This window comes from Corvus moneduloides, chromosome 1, assembly GCF_009650955.1.
Source record: "Corvus moneduloides isolate bCorMon1 chromosome 1, bCorMon1.pri, whole genome shotgun sequence".
NCBI classification, from domain to species: Eukaryota; Metazoa; Chordata; class Aves; order Passeriformes; family Corvidae; genus Corvus; species Corvus moneduloides.
This window is the reverse complement of record NC_045476.1, coordinates 19681126-19703203: the sequence shown is the minus strand read 5'-3', so window position 1 is coordinate 19703203 and position 22078 is coordinate 19681126. Positions and strand designations below refer to the sequence as shown.

General features: G+C 39.8%; 1 protein-coding gene across 2 annotated transcripts in view; it reads left to right on the top strand.

Annotated features, from left to right (window-relative positions):
* The window catches only part of GPR158 (G protein-coupled receptor 158), a 194078-nt gene that overhangs the window by 68461 nt on the left and 103539 nt on the right, over positions 1 to 22078 (top strand). For both annotated transcript variants that reach the window (XM_032100955.1, XM_032100946.1), the window contains exon 3: positions 16196 to 16298. In XM_032100955.1, coding sequence (XP_031956846.1) covers positions 16196 to 16298 — 103 coding nt within the window. The remainder of the gene's footprint in view (positions 1 to 16195; positions 16299 to 22078) is intronic.

Genomic DNA, 22078 nt, shown 5'->3' with positions numbered 1-22078 from the left:
AAATTAAATTGAAAGTTGCATGTGTACAATTAAGAATAATAATGGGGAAGATCAATCTTACTGGTGAAGCAAGTGTTGACATAGTAGATACTGCCTTTCAGGTTTGAATGAGACTGCTTATAATGTTTTTCTTCAGTTGTCTTTCAACGCAATGTTAATTACGCTGTGGGGTTTCCCCAATGACATGTTTGTTGAGCTCTATGTAAGTGACAAGATGATTATGTCTAAATGATTGGTAAATGTTTTGGCTTTGACGGCTTAAATATTTGTATAAATGATTCCTCCAAAATTCGAGAAACACTTGACATCTTCACAGGGTAACAGCTTTTTTATGCACCTTATTTTAGGGCTATATTTTATTTCTCTTGCTCATTTTGGTAGTTTCTTGCACCAGCAAAGCAACCATGAGAATATAAAGGGTTATTTCAGTGTAAGAAGCAAATCAGGATCGGGAAGGTGGCAGACGCTCCCATGCAAAGAAGGAATTTCTGTTGTAGCCATAAGACGTATGCAGCCATGACACCTTCTTCTCTTAGAGCAAATGAGGAGAAAATATATCTGAAGTTAGTGTCTTTAAGTGCAGAGTGCTTCTTGCCTCTGTGAAAGGGTTTAATAGAATTCTGCAAAGTTATTTTAAAGGATGAAATTTTGAATCCTGATTCAAATCTATATGATCCTAATAGGAAAAATATTCTAATGATTTCAATTTCTAAGGAGCTGCTGACACATCCAGTTAAGGAGATGTGTAATGAATATGAACTCCAGGGTGGTTGCCTAAAAACGTTTAGTGACTTTCCTCCAGTTTTTCTGTAAATTAAGGAGCACGTCTTGGACTGAATTGAAAAGTGGAACAAAGGAATATGTGAAGTGGGAAAGAGAAAGCGAGAGCTTTAACTGGCACAATTTCAGGTTGTGCAGGTAGGGAAGCCTCCCAAGACAGCAAACGGGCTGCAGACAGGAGAGGGAGAGGGAAAACCCAACCTGTGCTTTGGGGCAGATGGCCTTTCCAGTCCAGCAGACAGCTCTCATGAAAAGTGAGTTAGGGCATAAAAAGCACAGTGGGTTTACACAGTAAAGAAAGAGGATGCTGTGCATAGAGAGCTCTGGGTGATGACTGAAATGGGAAATTCTCATAGCTCAGGTGAGTGTTACTGCTGTGTAAAAACCAGCTAATTTACTGACAGGGAAAAGGTGCCTCTGGGCTGTCAGTTCTGCCAGTGCAACTGCTCTTTTTGAACAGAGGCTTTTTGCAACCTATTAGCTATTTTGGTTGGCTAATAAAATGGGAGTCGGGCATAGGACAACAGGCAACATGCAGAAACTGATGTGAAGGAAGTTCCACCTGAGTATGAGAAGAACTTCTTTGCTGTGTGATGACCATGCACGGGAACAGGCTGCCCAGAGAGGATGTGGAGTCTCCCTCACTGGAGATACTCAAGAACCATCTGGTCACAGGCCCAATTAATGTGCTCTAGGGGAACCTGCTTGAGCAGGGAGGTTGGACCAGAGATGTCCAGTGGCCCCTTCCAACCTTAGCCATTCTGTGATTATATTCCGAGCCAGCTTTAACTGTAATCTCAAGTGATGCTATAAATAAATATTCCAAAGGATCTTTGGTTTTCATGGAAAGCAGTCATACAATTGTATTACTCTCTTCCTCCTTCAAAGATCCCACAATCCACTTTATGGACTTCTATAATAGCTCAGGGATTTTTTCCCACCTCCTAATACTGAAATCCAGCTGTTTCAATGATAAAACTTGGCACCTCAAGGCGAGTTTGCAGTTTGCAGCAAGGAGAGAGGCTTGCTCAAGCTGTGGATTGAAAAGATTTGGGCATTTAACAATTTTAGGAAAGTATTCATTGATAAAGCTGGAATTTGATGAGGACCTGGGGAGTCATGTGGCTTAATGAGTGCTATTTGCTAATTGGCAACAGTAACAGGGCTGCCCTACTTTCTCATCCTTCTGGAATCTGCTGGAAGCTGGTGTCAAAGTGGCACTTAATGCTGAGGTGATCTTCATTCTTAGGTTTTATAACTTCTTAATAGTCTCAACAAATGAATTTATATTAAAGAAATTGGGTATAAATTAAAGTATAAAAGCTGAAGGAGGGAAAGTGGGTTTGATTCAAGCATCATTAGCCAGTAATTCCAGTGAGGTGACTGGAAGCACTGGAGTCACTGGAATTTTGTTTTATTTAAAATAAGGTCAAATGAGAATAGAATTGGATCCTTCTCATTTTGTCTTTCAAGTGTCTGTTACAATAAACTTCATGTGACAGAGGCTGTATATGTCTTTTGTTCTGTGCAGCTCTGTGCATATTAGTGTGGTTCTGAAAATAGCCTCTAATCATTTCCTGAAGAATTGTCCTTTTTGATGAACTGCTGTTTATTCTCAGCAGCTTTTGATATGCCACTAAAAGCTGGTTTGCCTTTCAAATATGTTTCCTCAGTTCTAGTCTGGGGTTCAGCAGCACAGGATAAATGGCTTTGTCTGGAAGATTTAGAGATTACAAGAAGTATGAGGGAGAATGGGGTCCTTTTTTAAAATTAACTTTATATGGTTGGTAATCATGTGAATTTATATAATTAATATTATTTTAAATTAACAGTAGTATTTACTTGTAGTAGTATTAGTACTAGATGAGATTAGTACAAGATGAGATTTTTTTTTTCACTCTCTGTGTATTTATTTTGGTGTTTTCTAATAGGAGTTTGTTAGGAGATGTGGCTGAGGAGCCTGTGGCATATTTCTAGGGAGAAAGACAGTTTTAAGAATACTAATAGTTTGTATGGATGCCTGTGTAAAATTTTGTAAAGTGCTAAAGAATGCAACTGAAGGTAGTTTCTGTGTTAAATCACCTGTCTTGTAGGTGTAGAAACTGTAAAAGAAAAAGCCTGATGGGTGCAGTATATCCAGGCCCACCCTTCTCCTGTGTCACGTGTGACAGCTGGAGGCGGATGAAGGGGCACGGCACTCACCTGGCTGCTGCTGGAGGCATGTGTTCTGTGGGTGGAGGTGTTTAGTTGCCCATTCACTTTTTTCCATTTGGTCCTTACACAGGGAACTTTGTGTTCACAAAACTAATTGCTCTACCACAAGCCTATAAAAATGGTGGATTGTAATTTGAAAAGTAGCCAAATGCTGAGTGCATCCCAAATGCACTATGTTTTCCAAATTTGCTTTAGTTTGAATATAATTAATTTCAGTGTCTGTAACTTGCTCTGTCAGTACTAGCATCACTACCAACATTAACTGTTTGGGTTTTTTTTTTTACAAGTCAGAGTGATTATAAGCAGCATAACGCTCTCAAAAGATAGCAAACCCAAGTACAATTTAGCTTGTCAGGTGACTTTCTGTATGTCACAGGAATACTTAAAAATACTTACATTGGAGTGAGCAAGTTACTACTTTTTAGAGCAAGAAACCTTTCTTTTTTTCTTTTTTTTTTTCTTTTTTTCCTCTATTTCCCTATGGGTATGATGCTGACTAAACAGCCTGATATATATACTACTTCACCAAAACACTTCTCATGGTACAAGGCTGTATGAAATCACTAATCTTGAGATGTCTTGAGGATTTGCAAGTGGGACCTAAAAAGAAAATCCCCCACCCCGGAGAAGTCCATAGACAGGGAGAAGATGTATCATCTACAAGACAAGTGAGAAAGAAGCCTGTAAATAAGCAAAGGAACAATTTTCCTGTTGAGAGATAGGTAAGGATTGTTGGTAAGTGAGTCACATTGACAGTCTGTGGAAGCATTTGTCCTGGAATAACCATGCCTATGAACTTCTGAACACTTTGAACCTTACCAAGAACCTCTGAACTTGACCTGGAAGCTTGCAGGCTCTGCAGGTCTGCAGGGCTCTCATACTGCTAGTAGAGAGGGCTTTGCTTTTTCCTCTGATGTTTCTGAACTTTTGGAGCTCTCAAAACATTGCCTCTGGGTTTTAGGGTTTTCAATACATGTTCTGCAGCTGACTCACTGAAAGGTTGGTGTGAGAGAGGTAGGATTTCACCATAAGCTTCTGCCATGGTCCATTCATGCAGTTTTGTAATTCTGTAACACAGTGAACGCACTCCTATAATGAGATAACTAAGATTGAACTTTTGGATATAGTTGCCATACTATGGGATTGTTTTCACTATATTATAGAATTACAACTTTAGTATATAGAATTCAGAAACTTCCTGGAATCTGTGAAGCAATGATTCTCAACATTTTGAGGGTTCAAAAAAATTCAATAGAAGCTCTTGTCTACAAACTCTGCTGGTTTATAATTTGCTTACCATGCAGAAATATGTTAACACATTTTACCTGGTGGTTTGTGTTTGTTTGTGTTTGTTTGTTTGTATTAATAAAGTGAGTGGTTGAGATGGAATTTTTCAAATCTCAGAATAGAAATCTGGAAGACCCAGTTTGTGTCCTATTTGCACTTTTAGAAGATTGGGAAAAGTACTGGTCAATGTATTTGAACTGGGAAGGCTCTTCAGACTAAATGGGCTGGTTCCTGGACTTGTGTCTTGCTTCGTGAGTGTTTGAAATACAAGTCTGTTGGAGTGAGGCAAATGGAGAGTCTGTGTCGTTCCTGGGGTGAGGTGGGAGGCTTTTCTGGGGAAGTCACAGGTCCCGTGTCCTTAGTGATGTGTTGCATTTTGCAGCAGAATGAGAGATGAAAGGACAGAGAGGGGAAAGCAGTAACAGAAAACATAGTAGTAATGTAATTTTACAAGCCTCTGTGCTATAATAATGTTGTTCTGGAATTGTTAGCCCAGGAAACTGTGAGTGTTATTTATTTATAAATATGAAACAAAACCTGATGCCTTTAGAGTGCAGGTTAATGAAGTTACTAACCAAAAAATTTCTCTCTTAACTGAAGTTGTTTCCTCTTCCATTGAGACCTTTATAGCATCTACATCTTACCAACTAAAATTGATGGATGTGGGAAAGGACTTGGTTCTGCCTTCATTAGTCCTGGCTGTAGCTTCACTGGTCTCCAGGATTTTGCTAGTATATAGAAGTGGTAACTGTTGCCACATCTTCAAAATGTTATTTTCAAAAAGTTATTTCAAAATGAGAGTTAAAAAGTAATGATAGAGAGCGAGGGTGGGTGCCTGTGTGCACACGCCTGTGTCACATTAAGGCTGGCAGGTCTTTGGTGCTATTTCTGTAGTGGCTTCCAATAAAAATGGGTTTGCTCTGTCAGACGGAAAGTAAACTTGACATTTCGTTCAGTCTGAGGCAAACTCTTCCAAACATCCTATTGTCTGCTGAGGTTTGTATGTCTACAATGTACTGCTACCACATGCTGTTTCACCATTTCTGAGAGCTCTGAATTAATAATGGAAAACAATTTCACTTTTAATTTTAATGATGTCAGAAAAGATCCAGTCCATCATGCTTTGTGAACCAGCTCCTGGCAGCTGCTGAGTAATAGAGAGAAAACTCCAGCTTGCTTTCTCTTCAGTTGATGTACCATGTTACTTGTTATTCATTAAGCCTGTTTTCATGCAAGTTCATTAAATAGAATTGGTGAGTGATAGGTACTGTACTGCCTGAAGGCCACTTTGATTCCTGTGTTTTAGTGGTAGTCTTCTGCCACTGTATACTTGCAAATACTTGAGGAAGAAATAATTACAGTGCAAGTAAACTGGCTGGATTTTCTGACATTCTTAATGATTCCTAGGAAACTGGCTTCCAAATTTTCAGTCATGTGTGCTTCAAATAGTGTTATCAGTAGTTACCCTGCCAGGAGAAGGAATACAAAGTTCCAAAGTTTCTGTTTCCAAAGACTGTTTGATGCTTTGCTGTAGCTTCGTGCTGCAAGCCGGAGCATCATCATGTATCTATGTGGTGTGGCCATCTGCTGTTTGGGTTAGCAGGGAACTCATTTTGGAAGTGGGCAATCTGTCCCAAGGTTGGGACCTTGGCTCAAAAACAAGGCATTGCTGAACCAAGGGAAAGCAGAGTACTGAACAAATTGAACCAAAAGTAAATTTCATCCTTCCAGCTTACATTTGAACTTCACCATTTTGGAATGTGTAGCGTTATACATCTCAGAAGGCTGATTAACTGTGGCTGCACTTCTGTGGTAAGGTTAGTTATACTATAGATTTATACAAGAAGAAAGCTGTCCTGGTTGGAGCCCTCACAATGCAGGAACCTGTACTTCATATTTATACAGGAAGAAAGCTGCCCTGCTTAAAGATCTCACAACAGAGGAGGGCTGCTACCAAGATTTTAAGCCACCTTGGCACACTTACGAGTCTGGACGGTTCTGTGGATTCCCTGGTATAACACTGTCTCACAGCCCCTGCAGGGTTCTGGGACCAGTTAAGCGTGGGTGATGTGCTCCAGCAGAGTCCCACCCACTTAGAATTTCTGGGAGTGTGAGAGGACCCTGTAACACAGGGTCTCCCTGTTGGAGATAGGACAAGGGAATATTTGCATTCCTATAGATACCTGGACACAAACCTTACTCTTAGTCTGAATGCTCTTTACTGTATCAAAGCTCATGTTACACTGTGACCTTCAAAGAACAGCTTTATAGTGTGTGGCTTTCCTAATGTTAAATGGAGGCTGGCTGTAGCCTCCTAAGGAGCTCAGCTTGGGCAGGAAATGGCAGTTGAGCAGAACAAGGAAAAGTGTCTTTTAATCACCAGGGCACAGGAATAGCCTTGTTGGAGTAAGTGCAAACCTGAAGGAAAAATAATGATGGGCAGAGAGAAGCATCATTAAATATCAAAAGCAGCCATTTAGAATGGAACTTCTAAGAAATTTACATTCATGGCCAAACCCTCCAGCTCCAGAAGGCAATGGAGGAGTGAGGTATGAGTCATCAAAGCTACATTGGCTTTGGAAAAAAGTAACAATCTAGATTTGAAATAAGTGAAGCAGAAGAATAGAGGAACTATTTTCAAGATGTCTGTCTAGAATATGGTGGCTTCATATATTGGGCTTGATCACCAACCCTCTGGCTAGCCTTAGACCTAGAAGTGAGGACATGCCTATGGAACAGTTACTATTCAGGGCATTTTTCAGCAAATCTGATAAAGGTTGCAGGAAAAAACAAGTGTTCAGAGCAAAAAGCAGGATTTCATGGTGTGTTCTCCTGGATGATCTCTGAGGTGTCCTGGATGAGAAGCAGTAAGCAAGTAGACAGGTATTAATTTATCAAGTATATTGCTGTTTCATATTAGATTGTTATAACATTTTGTTTCTGATTTGTTACCCAAAAGTTTAACTGTCTTGCCCAAAGCATTTTTAAAAACTCTTGTGCTTGCCTAGTGCTGAAGAAGAGGTGGAATGAGCTATCAAATAGCTGGCAAATGGTGGGTGCTCTGTTTTCATGGTGCTAGTGGGACATGCAGCACCTCTGTGAGACTTGTGCCTCGTAATGAGTGAGTGTGCAGCTCCAGGCTGTGGAGATCAGTGTGAAGTTGTTGCTGTCAAGTAGTGGGATTTGGGGAGGATTTTTTTCTGACAGCAACAATATGGTGCTTCTTCTCACTGAGGGATTGAAAGCAATCAAGAAGAATCTGTAATTTAACAGAGCTCAGATCGTGGTTAAACCCAGAAACTGTGCTCTGAACTTCAGTTCTGGGGGACATTCCAACTCTGAGGATGGGAGACTTGTGTCTGAACATGGAAATATGCTTGACAAGTAGAAAAACTCAAATTCTGACAGTATCTTGTAACTAAGATTAACTTTCCTGGTGAGTTGACACATGGTCAAACTGTAGAGGCTACAGTCCAGAATGAACCAAAATTAATGAAAGGATATTGACCAAGTTGTGGACAGAGAGTGCACTCTGCTGCAGGACTTGATTGTCTTGAATTAAAGAAATATGCTTTTAAAATGCATGCTGCTGATGGACAGAACATATCTGAGAGTTTAGTTTTACCAGTGACCACCCAATAGACAGAATGACTTGTGTAATTGATTATGTCAGACCATGTTTTGTGGTAGAAGATGCCATGTCTTCATTCACGTAATAGTGAGGTGGGTATTTTCCTTCAATTTCTGTCTAATGTGACACCAATATAAAAGGGAAAAAATGCTGTAAAATTGACGAAATATATCAAAATCCGAGCCTTTATGTAGCTGTCTTCTCAACCATGTTGCACACGAAATCCTCAAGTAGAATTTCAGTAAGAATTAATTTTGTAAGTAGGAACATCGTTTATTCAACTTCACACAGTTGGACTCAACTCAAGACTCCTGTCAGTCTTGAGTAGTCAAAAGCTCTGGAAAAATAGGCAACAAGTCCTAAAGATGGGCTGAATACCAAGGAGTGGGAATGTCAGGTTATTGTAGCCTGGTTTCCTAATATATTTTCTTATCATAGATCACAGAATGGGTCAGATTGGAGGGGACCACAGTGAGTTATCTGATCCAAACTCCGTGCTCGAGCCTGGTTCTCCTAGAGCACGTGACACAGGATTGTATCCAGATGATTCTTGAGGACTTGCCCCTGCTGAATTTCAGACAGTTCCTCTCTGCCCATCTCTCCAGCCTGTCAAGGTCTCTCTGAAGGGCTGCACAGCTCTCTGGGGTATCAGCCACTCCTCCCAGCTTTGTGTTGACAGTGAACTTGCTGAGGAGGCCTCTGCCCCTTCATCCAAGCCTTGATGAATAAACTAAATAATACTGGGCTCGGGGGACCCCACTAGGGACAGGCCTCCAACTAGACCCTGTGCCACTGATTATGACCCTCTGAGACCTGCCATTCAGCCCATTCTCAATCCACCTCTCTGTTCACTCATCCAGTCCACACTTCCTGAGTTTGTCTATGAGGATATTATGCTGTTCACTGATGTCTAAGATGGCACCAGTGCCAGCTAAAGCATTCCTTGTGACTGTGGCATGCTCAAAGAGCATTTTCTGGTGTCTAATAAAAGGTATGTCCTTGTGGTGTAGTGTCTCCCTCAGAAGGGACACTCAGAGGGTATATCTTCTCTACCAGGATGTTATTTTCATGAAGCTTGTGGGAGCTTAGCAAGTTTCTGACCCCCTTGCACTGTCTGAAACCAGGCACGAAGTCCAAAGAGTGATTGAATTGGGAAAACAGACACAAACTGTTGCAGATCTTTTCAATGTGGTTATGGTTGCTAGTGTGTTGAATCAGCCTAAAAATCATGTTTTAGGAATAAAGAAGTAATTACATGAATGGTTGCTAGGAAATGCAATAGAAATGACAGATATATCTACTGGCTAGAAAATGTTGGTTTAGCAATGTTGTCCACGTTAACTTATTAAGATATCATGCACTGTTTTCCACCATTTTATTCCCCTCTTTGAATTATGCATCTAAATTACCTACTGATTATAGCAGCTATTTGTTAGCTTTTGGATGAACCATAGAAAATTTTTTCCCTTTCCAGCTAGCAGGGCCAGCAGGCTGTCCATGCTGGAAGCACTTCAGCAGTCAGACTCTTTCCAAAGAATGGTGCAGTCTCCTGGATGTTTGGCAGAGCCCTTCTGTGAGATGAGCAGTGGAATTCCCGTGCACCCCTGTTACTGTTTCCTATTCTAATTGAGTTTTTTTAGCTTAAGCACCACAATTGTCTTGATGAAGTTACTGGGTTGGATTGGCTATTCTAATAGTTTCTATTGGCCTTTATAAGAAAATGTGAAAGACTGTTTTTAGTATTGTAAATAAATATTTTTAATAAAGTTTATAAATGTGCAAAATGGATTTCAGAATGGAACTAGATTACATTGTCATAGGGCCATTAATTGCATTTATTGGCAGAGGTGGGCCAACTGAAATTTGGTTAAAAAATGGACATTGATAAGTAATACAAAGCTGAGGGGTTCTGTGTTTCTTAAAACGCTGCATCTTTTGTAGGGATCAGAAATAGATGCAGCTTTCCTCCCCGCCCCCCTCCCCAAATGGTTTCGGAAATGAGTCACATTCTTGCAGATTTTGGCAAGCTTTCTTAATCCCCTGTCTCACTGTGTGGCTCATCTTCCAGGCAAACTTTGCAACAGTTGCTGCCAAGCTACAGATGAATGCAGAAGTAGCTGGCAGAACCAGGCATCCAGAGGTGAGGGACCTCTGTGTGTTTTGGCATATTGTTTTACACCTTCTGGAAGGTCTTCTACCGATGTTTGATTTTTCCAGTATTGCCCGTGTTTAGAGCCTGCAGTTACCCTAGTGATAGGAAGAAAGTGTTAGAGAGACAGCATGAAGAGAATTCTCTCTTAGTTAAGATACTGAGGAAGTGAACTAAACCTTGCTCTAAATGAAGTTTAACCTGTGCTAATGATGAAAAATGTCTTATCTTCAAAGCCAAGGATATCTGGCCCTGAGAAAGTGCCTTTGAATTAATTACACTGCATTATTTAATGGTTATAAAATTCTAAGTCCCTTTGGTGTCTGTTAACAGATTCCCCTGTAATTGCAGTGCAGTTTTCTAGGAGAGGAGAAATTGTAATTTTATTGTTTAGTATGTTAACCAGAAGTGAAGTTTGATGTGTTCTAAAGTGATATTCAGGTTATCAATGTCAATTCCAGACTATCAAATAAAGAGAATTTTATTTTTAAAGTAGTCTGATTGTAGATTGCACAGATATTTTCAGCAGTAATGAAAAATCTGTCTTTAAAAATGTCATTGCTGAGAACCTGTGAGTGTCCGAGCTACCCATCCTCTGAAAATTGCTGTAATTGTTGTACTTTGATCTGTCTGTAAAGGATCTTGTGGGAAGCTTAATTTGTAAGCTGACCACAGGTTCTCCATATGTATGACAGCAGCTGTCAATGAGTTTTCTGCTCCTTATCCCCACCATGGCCCCCAAGTAACCTGCTTTTAAACACTGCTCAATTAAACTTTTTCCTCTTTCACCATCTTCCAAGAAGGTACTATGATTTGTACATATTTCTGATCTCCTCTCTTCATTTCTTTGCAAAGTACTCCACTTCCACCATTATTTTTTTTTCAGTAGTACTTGCGTGTTTGTAGTTTTTGTTCACCAATGGGCTGATAACGTCATCATCTTTGAAGTGAAGGAGATGAGAACCAGAAGGGAATCAATCCTGTGTGTCCTCAAACATACAGCCTGATCACCAAACTGAGTCACATTTCAAAAGAGGTTAATTAGATGTTAAACACTAAATGTCCCTTACATTCAGGGAATGACATTAACTTTTCTGCTTATGGTTTGTCAGTAGTCATGTGTCATTTATCATTATTTGTGTGAATGAGCTGAGGCTCCTTTCCATCACTGCTTACTCTCATCCCATGCTTAACAAGACCAAAATAATGAAAAATCAAATTTGAAAGCACTGAAGAATTTTTAGCAAAGCATCAAGCTATAAAGACAAATATTGTCCTGACAGCTACCTTTGCTCTAAGCTGAATCAGATCAGCTCTTGCTGTGCTTTGACTGACTCAGATTTAAACAACTCAATGTTATTCTAAGTCTCTTGTTGTTGGAAAACACATTTTTAATTTGAATATAAAAAATAATTTAACTCCACCAATGCACTCAGAAAGGAGGAGAAGAGCTACAGGGGCCTAAGCAACCCTGCAGTAAAAGTATGGAGTGTCCAGCCCTGTCCTGTCTCTTTGAAACAAAATGTTGTATTTGAAAAGAAAGGTTAATGAGTAGTGTGGTTGGCAAGCTGGCTGTCTCCTAAGCTGTCTGGAGGCAAGCAGGGCCTCCCAGGTGATGCACAAGGTTCATGGATGCATGGATGTGCTCACTGCTCGCTTGTGGGGCTGCAAACACAGTGTAACACAACACTCTGGTCTTGAAGGGTAAATGAAGTGAGAAAATGCAGTGGGTAAAGCCTTGTCAATGACAGAGCTGTCACTGACTTAGGCAAGGAGACTTTGGCTTTTATCTTCTTTTTTGTTGTTGTTTCCTTTTATTTTGTTTGTTTTTTGTTTTGTTGTTGTTGGTGGTTTTTTTTGTTTTGGTTTTTTTTTTAATGAGTGAGTGTGCTTGACTTGAGTGGTAAGCAGGATCAGAAAAATCCTCCTGGGGTCTTGCAGGCCACCAACCTGCTCCAGCTGCTATTGTGTGCCAGGCACAAAATTACTCTACACATTGCATTTTCTAGGAATCCCTTATGTGCTGCCCCTAACCAAAGCAAAGAAACACGGGCTGACTTGTAATATCTTTGTTAAGCTTTATCTATCCTGACATTGCTCTTACTATGTCCTTTGAACAAGGAGTTGACTTTAGAAAAGGGAGACATTCTCACTGCTGTATGCATGTGGAAATATAGATTTTGAAAGCTGCTCTTTAGAGAAACTTGAAATACCCAACTCAAGGCTGGCTGCATTTTTAGTCTTTTTTCTTTTTTTCTTTATTTTTTTTCTCCTAAACTCTAAAATTACTGGTTTTACCCCCTCTGCTCCAGAATGCCAAAAGATGGATTTGTTTAGTGCTTTATCTCTGAGTCTCTAAATTACATGTGGGACACGATGTCACATGCTTTCTCTTAAACTACTAGTTTGTTTTTGCCCTGTTCTCCCCTTCTGGATGTCTCACCTGCTTTGTGTGTCTGCTGAATACTTTGTCACTTGGTTTCTGGCTAATCACATCTGATGAAGGGCTTTGGCTCAGACTTCCAAAGCAATTGCACAGGTTATTTGAAGGGTTTATTTTCTTTCCAACAGAGATAATCTTTATTGCATTAGGTTTTACCAACTTAGTCCTTTACAACACGCAGCATAAAATTAAACCAATACATACTTTTAAAAAACTGGTTTAGATGTTGTGTTTAAATGTGTTAGAATCTTGTGTTGGTTCAAGAGCTATTAATTTATAATTTCAAGATAAATATTCATGGAATATCTAATTTTTTTTTGAGCTGAACATATGATTTAAAGCTTACTATATAAAGCTTGGGAGTCATTACATTATACTACTGCTGTAAAGCTAAAAATATAATACCAGGGAAGAGACAAGTGGAATAAATGCACTGTGTGAATTCTACAGACATCTATTACTCTCTCTTTAGAAAACATGATGATAAAGTTGATCTTAATTGTAACCAAGCCATCTATAAGAACTAATGACTGGAAGTTAAAGCGATACCAATTCCATTTAGGAGTGTGATGTCCTGAAGGCCATATGGGTGAAGGATCATTCAACAGCCACCTGCATCTTTCACTGTTTGCCTCAACACTGGCTGCTGGCACATAGGAGGTGTGATACAAGCCTAAACGGAGCTACCTAAGGTAGCTGCTTTTATGAATTGAATAAAGTATGGTTTTAAAAAAGCTGATGACTACTGATGAGGCAAAAATACTCAGGAATATGGTGGGTTTATTCCCAGAGCTTTGCTTTCATATTTACAATGAAATTTGAAACCAGGTCAGTTTTATGCTTGCCTCTTTTTTGCTTATGTGGAAGCAGATATTTTTCACACATCTGCTTTTATTCAATGCTAAATTCTATATGGATCAAATCTTATGTAATTTAGCAGCAGATTAATATTTTACTGGCTGTGTCTACACAGCGTGTTTTGCATCACTGAGTTCCTGTGCTCCTGAGGGTCTGAAGCCCATGGCCAGTTCTGTGGGCTGAGCTAGTACAGCTCTGCAGGGCTTGGGCTCATAGTCTGCCACTGGGGCCACTGGAAACAGGTGCCACTTGTCAGGGCAAGGACAAAAGCTGCTTACTTGTGCCTGCTATGTATTGTGTAGCTTCACCTACAGATTCACCTACAGGAAAAGCCTTTATCTGTAAATAAACATTACAAACAAATCTGGACTGCGTTTGCTAAACTCCTTTTGTATAGCAGAAAACAGTTTATTTATTACCCTTTTCACCATAATATTTACCACCATTGCTTAATAAAACATTATCCGTTAAATCTTTTGTAAAAAGAATGAAATGTTTTCTTTCCTGAGAAAGTATTTTTCCCATTTTTGGCCTCATGGTATTTAGTGTTTTTTCCTGCCTAGATGCTGCAATTTCTTTAAAAAACTGAGGCTGTAAATGGTTCTGTTTGCATGCAATGTTGAGCACAGTGGAATTTCAGAGTTTGAAATTGCATCTAAAGGGATCTAGGCTTCTTTCTCTCCTTCTCTGCATCCCACCTTTCAACATGATATTCTGATCTCTATTACACTTTTGCCTGGGATTATGTGGACTGCAAGAAACAATTTGACTGATAGTTTTTAAGCTGTATTACAGCTGCCAACATCTGGAAACAAGGATAATGTCCTAGACCAATGAAAGATAACAGCATTTGAAGTATTTTGTCCATTTTCAAGTTCTAGACTGCTCAGTGACAATAAAAGTTACAGGCGTTTATTTGGTGTGAATATTGGATGTTTGTGAAAGGATCATTGGTAAAGCATTTGTTTTAATGCAGAACAGATTCATGAACCTTCAGCATATTTGATATGAACAATTCTATGACTCTATGGATTTGTTCAGTGGCAAAGGATTATGAATGCAGTACTAGGGGTGCTGCAGTGTTCACACAAAACAGTAGGAGCTGCTTCTTCCTTTCCTTCAAAAAAAAATGCAGTCTCTACAGCAGCATATATCTTCATCTTACAGAGCAAGAAGCCAGAAAGGTGATGAGAATTTTTCTCTGAAAAAGTCTTTTTACTACTTTAACTACCTTTTTGTGCTTGGTTAAAGAGGTTTGGCTGTCATTGGACTTGCACATACACTCATCCCACTTCAATTTCTCCCGTCCCCCACCCTGTCAACAGTCACATTTCTGCAGGGTGAAGATAAAGTGTGAAAAAAAAAAAAAGGTTTGGGCCTTCTCTTTCCTTTTTTTTTTTTTCTTTCATGTCTGTACAAAGGCTGAATGAATTTTCAGTGTTCTTGCATACCGGTTTCATACTTACTAGTTGTTTTCCAATAGTGCCTGCCGGCCTGCACTGCCTGCACTGCCTGCACTGCCATCAGATTGGCAAAGAGTGCAAGAAGAGATGATGCTATCTGGGGAACTGAGGCAAAGAAAAGCAAAGTGGCTCTCCTAACATCAGGCAGAATTATGTCAAAAAGCTGAAATTTGAGATAATATGAGACTCTTAACTTTTTTTTCCTGAGTTTTTCTCAAGTGTCTACAGTGCAGACTGTCCTCTCTTGGTGTACATTTGATTTTTTTGTACTCAGGTATTTTTTGCTGAACTCTGTCCTCTGCATCTTCCTCCCAGTCACAGGCAGTTAGATATTGAAGCATATCCTAGAGTCACAGACAGTCACAAACAAGTAAAAAATATGGAGGTGAGAGGACAGAGGCTGTTTTAGTTAAGTCATTCAGTTGGTCACTGAGGAGCTGCTGGTGTCTAGTTCATATTCATGGTACACCTACACTATAGGTACACCTGTACTCATGGGAAAGGCAGCTAGTATAGTAGTCTACTTTCATCTGATGAAGTGAAATAAACGGTACTGGGAATCATCATTTTACAAGTGTTTCTACCTTTATGTTGCTGGACTGTTTCTTCCCTCTGTACTAGGCAAAGTCTATTTGATGTACAGAAATGGTCAGACAGTAGATGTTCTGTCATGGTAATAAATTTGCTGTGGCTGACCTGATGTCAAAACTAAGCAAGCGTGAAGCTGAGTTTAAACAAAACTTATTTCACACATTGCTACCTTGAAAAATTACCAGAGATTTTAAAAGTATGGGGCTCCTCTTGGTGTAGGTTTTCTCTCTTTCACCCAGGTCAGATTTATGTCTGCAGCCGTTTTCTGTAACCAGTTGTTGTCTTTCTCTTAGCTGGACTATCTCCACTTTGCTGTGGCTGCAGGGGCACTGGCATGTGCTGCCAGCAGGAGGTTGGGGCTTGGTTGCAGGTGTTCATGGTCTTCCTCATGTAGTGTGAGCTCCAGCTGTCTGAAACCCACCTGCTGGGCTGGGAAAAAGTTCTGGAAACCCCTCAGGAAAAACCACAACTGTCTGATGTCCTGTCTAGATCAAATGTGCAAGAGTCAAATTTGTCACTTGGTCAGTTTATCAGTGGGACAGGCTTGATTATAGCTGTCTTTGCTCTTTGTTGGAGATGAACAACAAGGCAAAAAACCTGGAGTGACATATGACTATGGGAAAAGCTGCTGAGAAAGTACTGTCAGTCTGGAAGGAGTGCCTATTTGTTCTTAGAAGTCTGCGCAGAGCATCTTGTAATGTTTTTATGCTTGAATGTACTTCTGAGTATCCAGTTGTATGATTATCTGCATGACTTTTTTTTTTTTTCCTTTCTCACAGTGCATGCCAATTAAAGGCCTTGGATTTGTGCTTGGAGCCTACAAATGTATTTGCAAGGCTGGATTCTATCATCCCAACATCTTCTCAGTGAACAGCTTTCAGAGTAAGTGCCTTTGCTTGAGTTAAAAAAAAAAAAAAAAAAAGAGAGCTAGCATTAATAATGCAGGGCTGCTTTTTATCCTCATCAGGGTTATACAGTAAAATCCCAGTGGTTTGCAACTCTCGGATTATATAATCACTTAAGGAGTTCTAGCCCTTTGGTTTGTCATTCACGATACTCTTGAGAATCCTGTAAAACATACCCACTTGAAGAATATTTGATTTGTAAATAAATTAAAAAACATGGAAAGAAGTCTTGCTAAGGGGAAATAGAGATTTCTGGCATCTGTGCTCATGCACAAGTATTCTGAAAATTAATCTACTCATTTTCTGTTTAGCCAGAGGAAATGAGAATGCCCTAGCCTCTGGCTTTGTGCGGGCTTTAATTGTTTTCATTTTACTTCATTTGCAAAGGAGAATTCAAAGGAGCATCCGAACTCTATTATGTACTGATGAGGTAATAGAGGTGGTTCAAGCCTGGGAGTCTGTTGGGCTGGATGTATGGATGACATACATCCTGCACATGCCCAGGACACACATCGTATGGCTCTTAGACTTAGTTGCCCACAACAGGAGAAACAGAACTTGGCTGATGCTCAGCAGGGAAGACAGACAAACTGCATGCCCAAAGCTGGTGTCTGTTACTGTCATCCTATGACCAAGTCTCTGTACGGATTTTGTGCTGAAATTGTTACAGCTGTACTGGTAGAGCTCATGCTGCAGTCACAGGTGCAAAGCTACTGCTTGGAAGTGTAACAGGGTATCCTTCTCTGCCTCCTACTTTCAGGTTCATATCATGCCCAGCTTCTTTGCACCATCTTTTCACCAGAGGTTCATGTCATCAGCTCTCACTGTGAGATCAGTTTGTGTGAGATATCCAGGGAATGGCAACGAGTAACTTTCACAGAGCCTGGTCCAGGACTGTGTGCATTATCTCCTGCCTTGTGTGCAAATAGCTGTTTCTGTTCCCCTAGAGAAATACCTCTAGTACTAATCAACACTTAATGTGTGCATATATATAAGTAAAAAAATACATAAATATATATATAGGGTATATAATGTTTTCTATATATATTTGTAGAATAAATAGCACAGTTTGTTCAACAGTTTATCTGCTGACTGTTTTCCCTTTTCATATTGTGAAGTGTTGCAGAAGGCAGCCTTGTGAGAGTGCTGTTTCTCTGGGCTGTGTGAACCTTTTGCTAGAGTAAGGAAGATGTTTGGTTCTTCCTGAAGTGCAGTGACTTCTGGTGGAATTAGGATTTAATTCCTTGAGAGAGCATATAAAGAAAAACTTTGATTTTTGTCATACCAAATGCTCTAGAACACATGCAGAAATGTGGCTAGAGATCATAACAACAGTGATCATTAGGGATGAGATTAATTTTATTTCATATCAGTTGTGCAAAATATATATGCTTGGTATGTATTAGTCACCTAGGTTTCAACTGCAGTCAGCATGAAGAGCATGACTCCTCTGGAGGGTGATTTGTCTTTAGGTGGAAAAAGTAATACCTCCATTTTTTTTCTCCATTTGCTGTAGAATGAAGAGTCCATATAGTTACCTTAAAATGGCTATTTAGCGCCTGATAAAGTGAAATATGTCTCAAGAAAGTTCGTATATGCTGATATTGTAGCATGTGGGAGGCCAGTTTGATTTGAGCCTTTGTTGCTGTGAGGTAACTTGAGTTTTGGAACAGTAATGAAGAACTTTTTAAATTCATCCAGATGAAGCTCCATCTGCCAAGTTCTATAGATGATTTCAAAAAGTGAACAGTGAGACTGGAAATGACTAAAGTAATGAGGAAAGTCTGTGATTCAAAGGAAACTTGGCCCTGTCACACAGCTGCATTCTGTAAAAAGAAAAGAGGAAAAAACTAACATGGCTAAAATGGCTGTAGTATGTATCTGGTGGTTCGAAATTATGTTAACATAGGAACTCTAAACACGAATTCTGCAAGCAGTTTTGACAGAAGCTGTCTGACCTGAAGATCTCTTTGTGGAGCTAGGTTGGTGAAATCTGATGATAAAAGAGATGAAACTGAATAGGAATGTTAATCATTTAGAAAATATTCCTAGTGGGAAAAAATAAGGAGGCAGCAAAGATTTGCAGGTCTCAAGATATAAGAAAGAAGATAGATAGGAAAAAATGACCAGTTTTGTACTCCACTCGATTGAAAAATTGGATTGTATTGTGTCTTGACGTGGGAGCATTTCTCAATGATACTGGGATTCTGCACTGCAGCAAAACATGGTTAACTACAGTTGCACATTGTGTCCGAAGTGTCCAGCTTTTGAGTGGGGGAAAGGTTCTGCTTTAGGCCCAGATAAATGCTTTGGTTTGAGTCTGAAAGATAGCTGTATGATATGGCTTTGCACAGACATTGAATACTCTACAGAGTTTACTGGAAGACTCTTTGGGAACCTGCAACGTGACATAAATAGTGTCTTGTGTAGGAAAGATTCTGCAAATCAGTTTCTTTTCTATCTTAAAGCAGCATGGTGTTGCTGTTCCCAGAGAGGCTGCATGTGTTGCAGGTTCCCAAAGACTGTGGGACAGGAGCATAGCTGGAATTCAGGCTGTTCTCTTACTGAAAAAGAAGCCAGGCAGGATGGCATTTCCCTCCCAAGTTCTTCAGAACTGATGGTGCCAAAATATGTAAAACCTTTCTATTTTTTCTACATGTGTTAATGAGGACCTTGGGTACTAGAAGGGCACAAAGTTATTACCATACTTCCAGGGTGTGTTTTGAGGTTGGAAATTGATTTTAGAAAAAACCACATTTCATGTACACAGGTTGTATTAACCTGTAAGTGCTTGAGTACATGATTGTGCACTTTCTCCTAATGGCTTATTTTTAGGTAGCACTATTAGTGTCGGTAAAATAGACTAACTGATGACTACTTATATTTTAACATTCCTGTAACACCCTTCTCCAAAGCACTTCTGTTCTCTGCCTCCTGGGGTAATCAGGTTTGCACTGGAAAATCCTTAGCAGAACAATGGTGCTTTGTTCAACCTTGAAGTTTGCTCTTTAGCAATGCATCATCTATATATTGCAGAAATTCTCAGCTCTTGCTGTTTGGATGTGAAACCTGCTCTGCTTGCACCAGCAGTGGCTCTTTTGTCTGAGTATGGGACTTTGCCGTCTCTAACATTGCCATGATCACATAAAAATTTCCAAGAGGGGTTTCCAGTTCAACAGGAATTCCTATTTTTTACACCTGCCCTTTGGCTTTGCTTCTTCAACAGAACTCACATGTGCAGATCTTTGCACATAGGAAGGTTGTCACTGACTTCAGTGATCCCTTTCTGGGGTGAGGCTTATGACCATGGCTGATGACCAGGTTTTGGTGCCAAGAGGTCCAGGTATATTCTCACTAAGTTACTGCAACATTGCTGATGTGACTGGAGTGTTCCTAATTTACTCAATTCTAGAACAAGAGCAGAATCAGTCTTTTGTTCTGCTCAGTGCTCAGCATGCACTGTGCTCTCTGTGTTCCTGTGCTGAGTTCTTACTGGAGTGCAGGATGATTTGGTTAGGGACAAAGCAATCCCTGCCCTGGCTCCCAGCAGTCTGTGGTGCCATTCTTACTTTGCAGGAAGATCTCAGCTGGCAATGTCGCAGCTGCTGAGGCATCCCTTGCGTGGCAAAGTGTCCTTAGGAGAACCACAGCTGATGAAGAGTTGCCCTCAGGAGAACATTTCAAAAACAGATGGGCCAATCACACAGAAAAATAAGGCTGGGATAGAAGAGAGAAGAGCTAAGAAAAAAATATGGTAGACTGGAAAGAGATGAAACATTTAAGCTTTTTTTATTTTATTATACTTCATGTTAGTTTGTGTCTCTATTCCTACATTCCACCTACTTTGCTTTGCTCTTTTCTCCTTCTTTTTTATCCTTTTTATTTTTTGGTTTGCTGCATTTTTTTCTGTTCTTCTTTCCTTTAGAATGGTATTTTTTTACACCTTCCTCATTTTCAGTTTTAACTCCTGCAGCACAGTGTTTGCTTCCATCTCATTTGTGACAGTGCTAAAACTGCTGCTGCCTTACACAGAGCAGAAATGACTTCTTGTCCATCTACCTTATCAGTGTCTAGAATCTTTTGTCATCTTTTGAGGTGGAAAAACTGTTTTTATTCACTGCAGGAGATGTGTAATCCCAAAGAACTGCTGAGATAGGAGAAGGCACAATGAAACATCTAGCAGTGCTGTTAGAGGCACTCCAGGCTTGGCTTGGACTGTCTGTGTTTTGAATTGATGGTACATTGGCTTTGGTGAGAGGACAGGACCAGACAAAAAGGGCAGAAATGTTCAACTATGCGTTGAGCAGCTGTGCCCTGAGACATGTAGTCAGGGCAAGGGTGTGGGCGGACAAGATCCCTGTCAGTGGTATATACAATGAACAGTTCTTTCCCAAGAATTTATTTTAGAGGGTCTGAAAAAAATACTTTCTTTTTGTCAAGGAAAAAAAAAAAAGAAAAAGGAAAAAAAAAAGGGAATTTTTAATTGTTCCTTATCACATTGTAGAAAATCTCAAATAAATCATTTTTTTTTGATCATTCTTTTATTTGGTATAAGGAGGAATCACACAGAAACACAGAATCCAGTAGGTTGGAAAAGACCTTTGAGATCATTGAGTCCACCCTATGACCAAACACTGCCATGGAATAGACCATGGCAACGAGTGCCATGTCCAGTCTTTCCTTAAACTCCTCCAGGGACGGTCACTCCACCACCTCCCTGGGCAGCCTCTAAACGTGATGCCAGACACATCTAAACAAAAGCTTGCTGTTGTGTTATGAAGTCATATCCATGGGATACTTACTTCAACATGCAACTGTTTATTGGCTGTTAGCCCTGTAGTATGTGATGAGCATCCACATGAAGAAACTCCCACATATGATTCAGATAAGAAGCTGCTTGATGAAATGGAATATAATGTATTTGCAATAACTTTCAAGGTTGAACATTTCAGAAATAAAGTGATTGCATCAAGTTCAGGATCATGAAAAGTTATCCAGCCATATTCATATATTTGTGACAAGTAGTCTCATAACTGTGGGTTTTAAACTATTTTTTTCAGTGTGTAAGTTTTTATACTGCAAATAATTTATTTAGTTGACACAATAAAAATATATTAATGAATGGCTCATGGGGCTCAGAAATGTGAGGTTTAAAAGAGATGGGCCAATTGTAGGGCAACTATAGAAGAGATAAAGGAACAGATACATGGTGAAAAATCAGGTTGACATGAGCTTAAATGTTGAGGAAATGAAGTGGAAAACTTGGACAGTAGGGAATGCACTCTTGGTTTGGATATGGAGATGGAAGGCTATGACTTCTGTCTCTGACAGAGGACAGTATGAGTCTGTTGCTCTAGCTGTAATTAAGAAAGCAGGGATTTAATGTTAGATTTGGAGAAGGTGGTTTCTGTTAAAGCTCTTGGAATGATAAAGGGCTGAGGTCCATGGGTGTGTGCTCTGAAGAGGAATTCCAGTCCTAGGGTATCTTCAAGCTTAATGTTCCTTAGAGGTTCTCCATCTGCTTGGTATGCCCAAGCATCATTATTTTCCAAGATTTCCATTCCTGTCTCACACAGTCTGGGTCAAAAAGCGCAAGATCTTTTCTTGCTCACTCCTTGTATCTAAAAATCTGACTTCCAACATGAGTCAGCACTATGGTATATTCAGGTTTCCAACATCTTTGTTTAAGAAAAGCTCCAAGGAGGAATTAATGATTTTCATGAGAAACACCATCCTGTTCTCTGCTCACTATGGGAT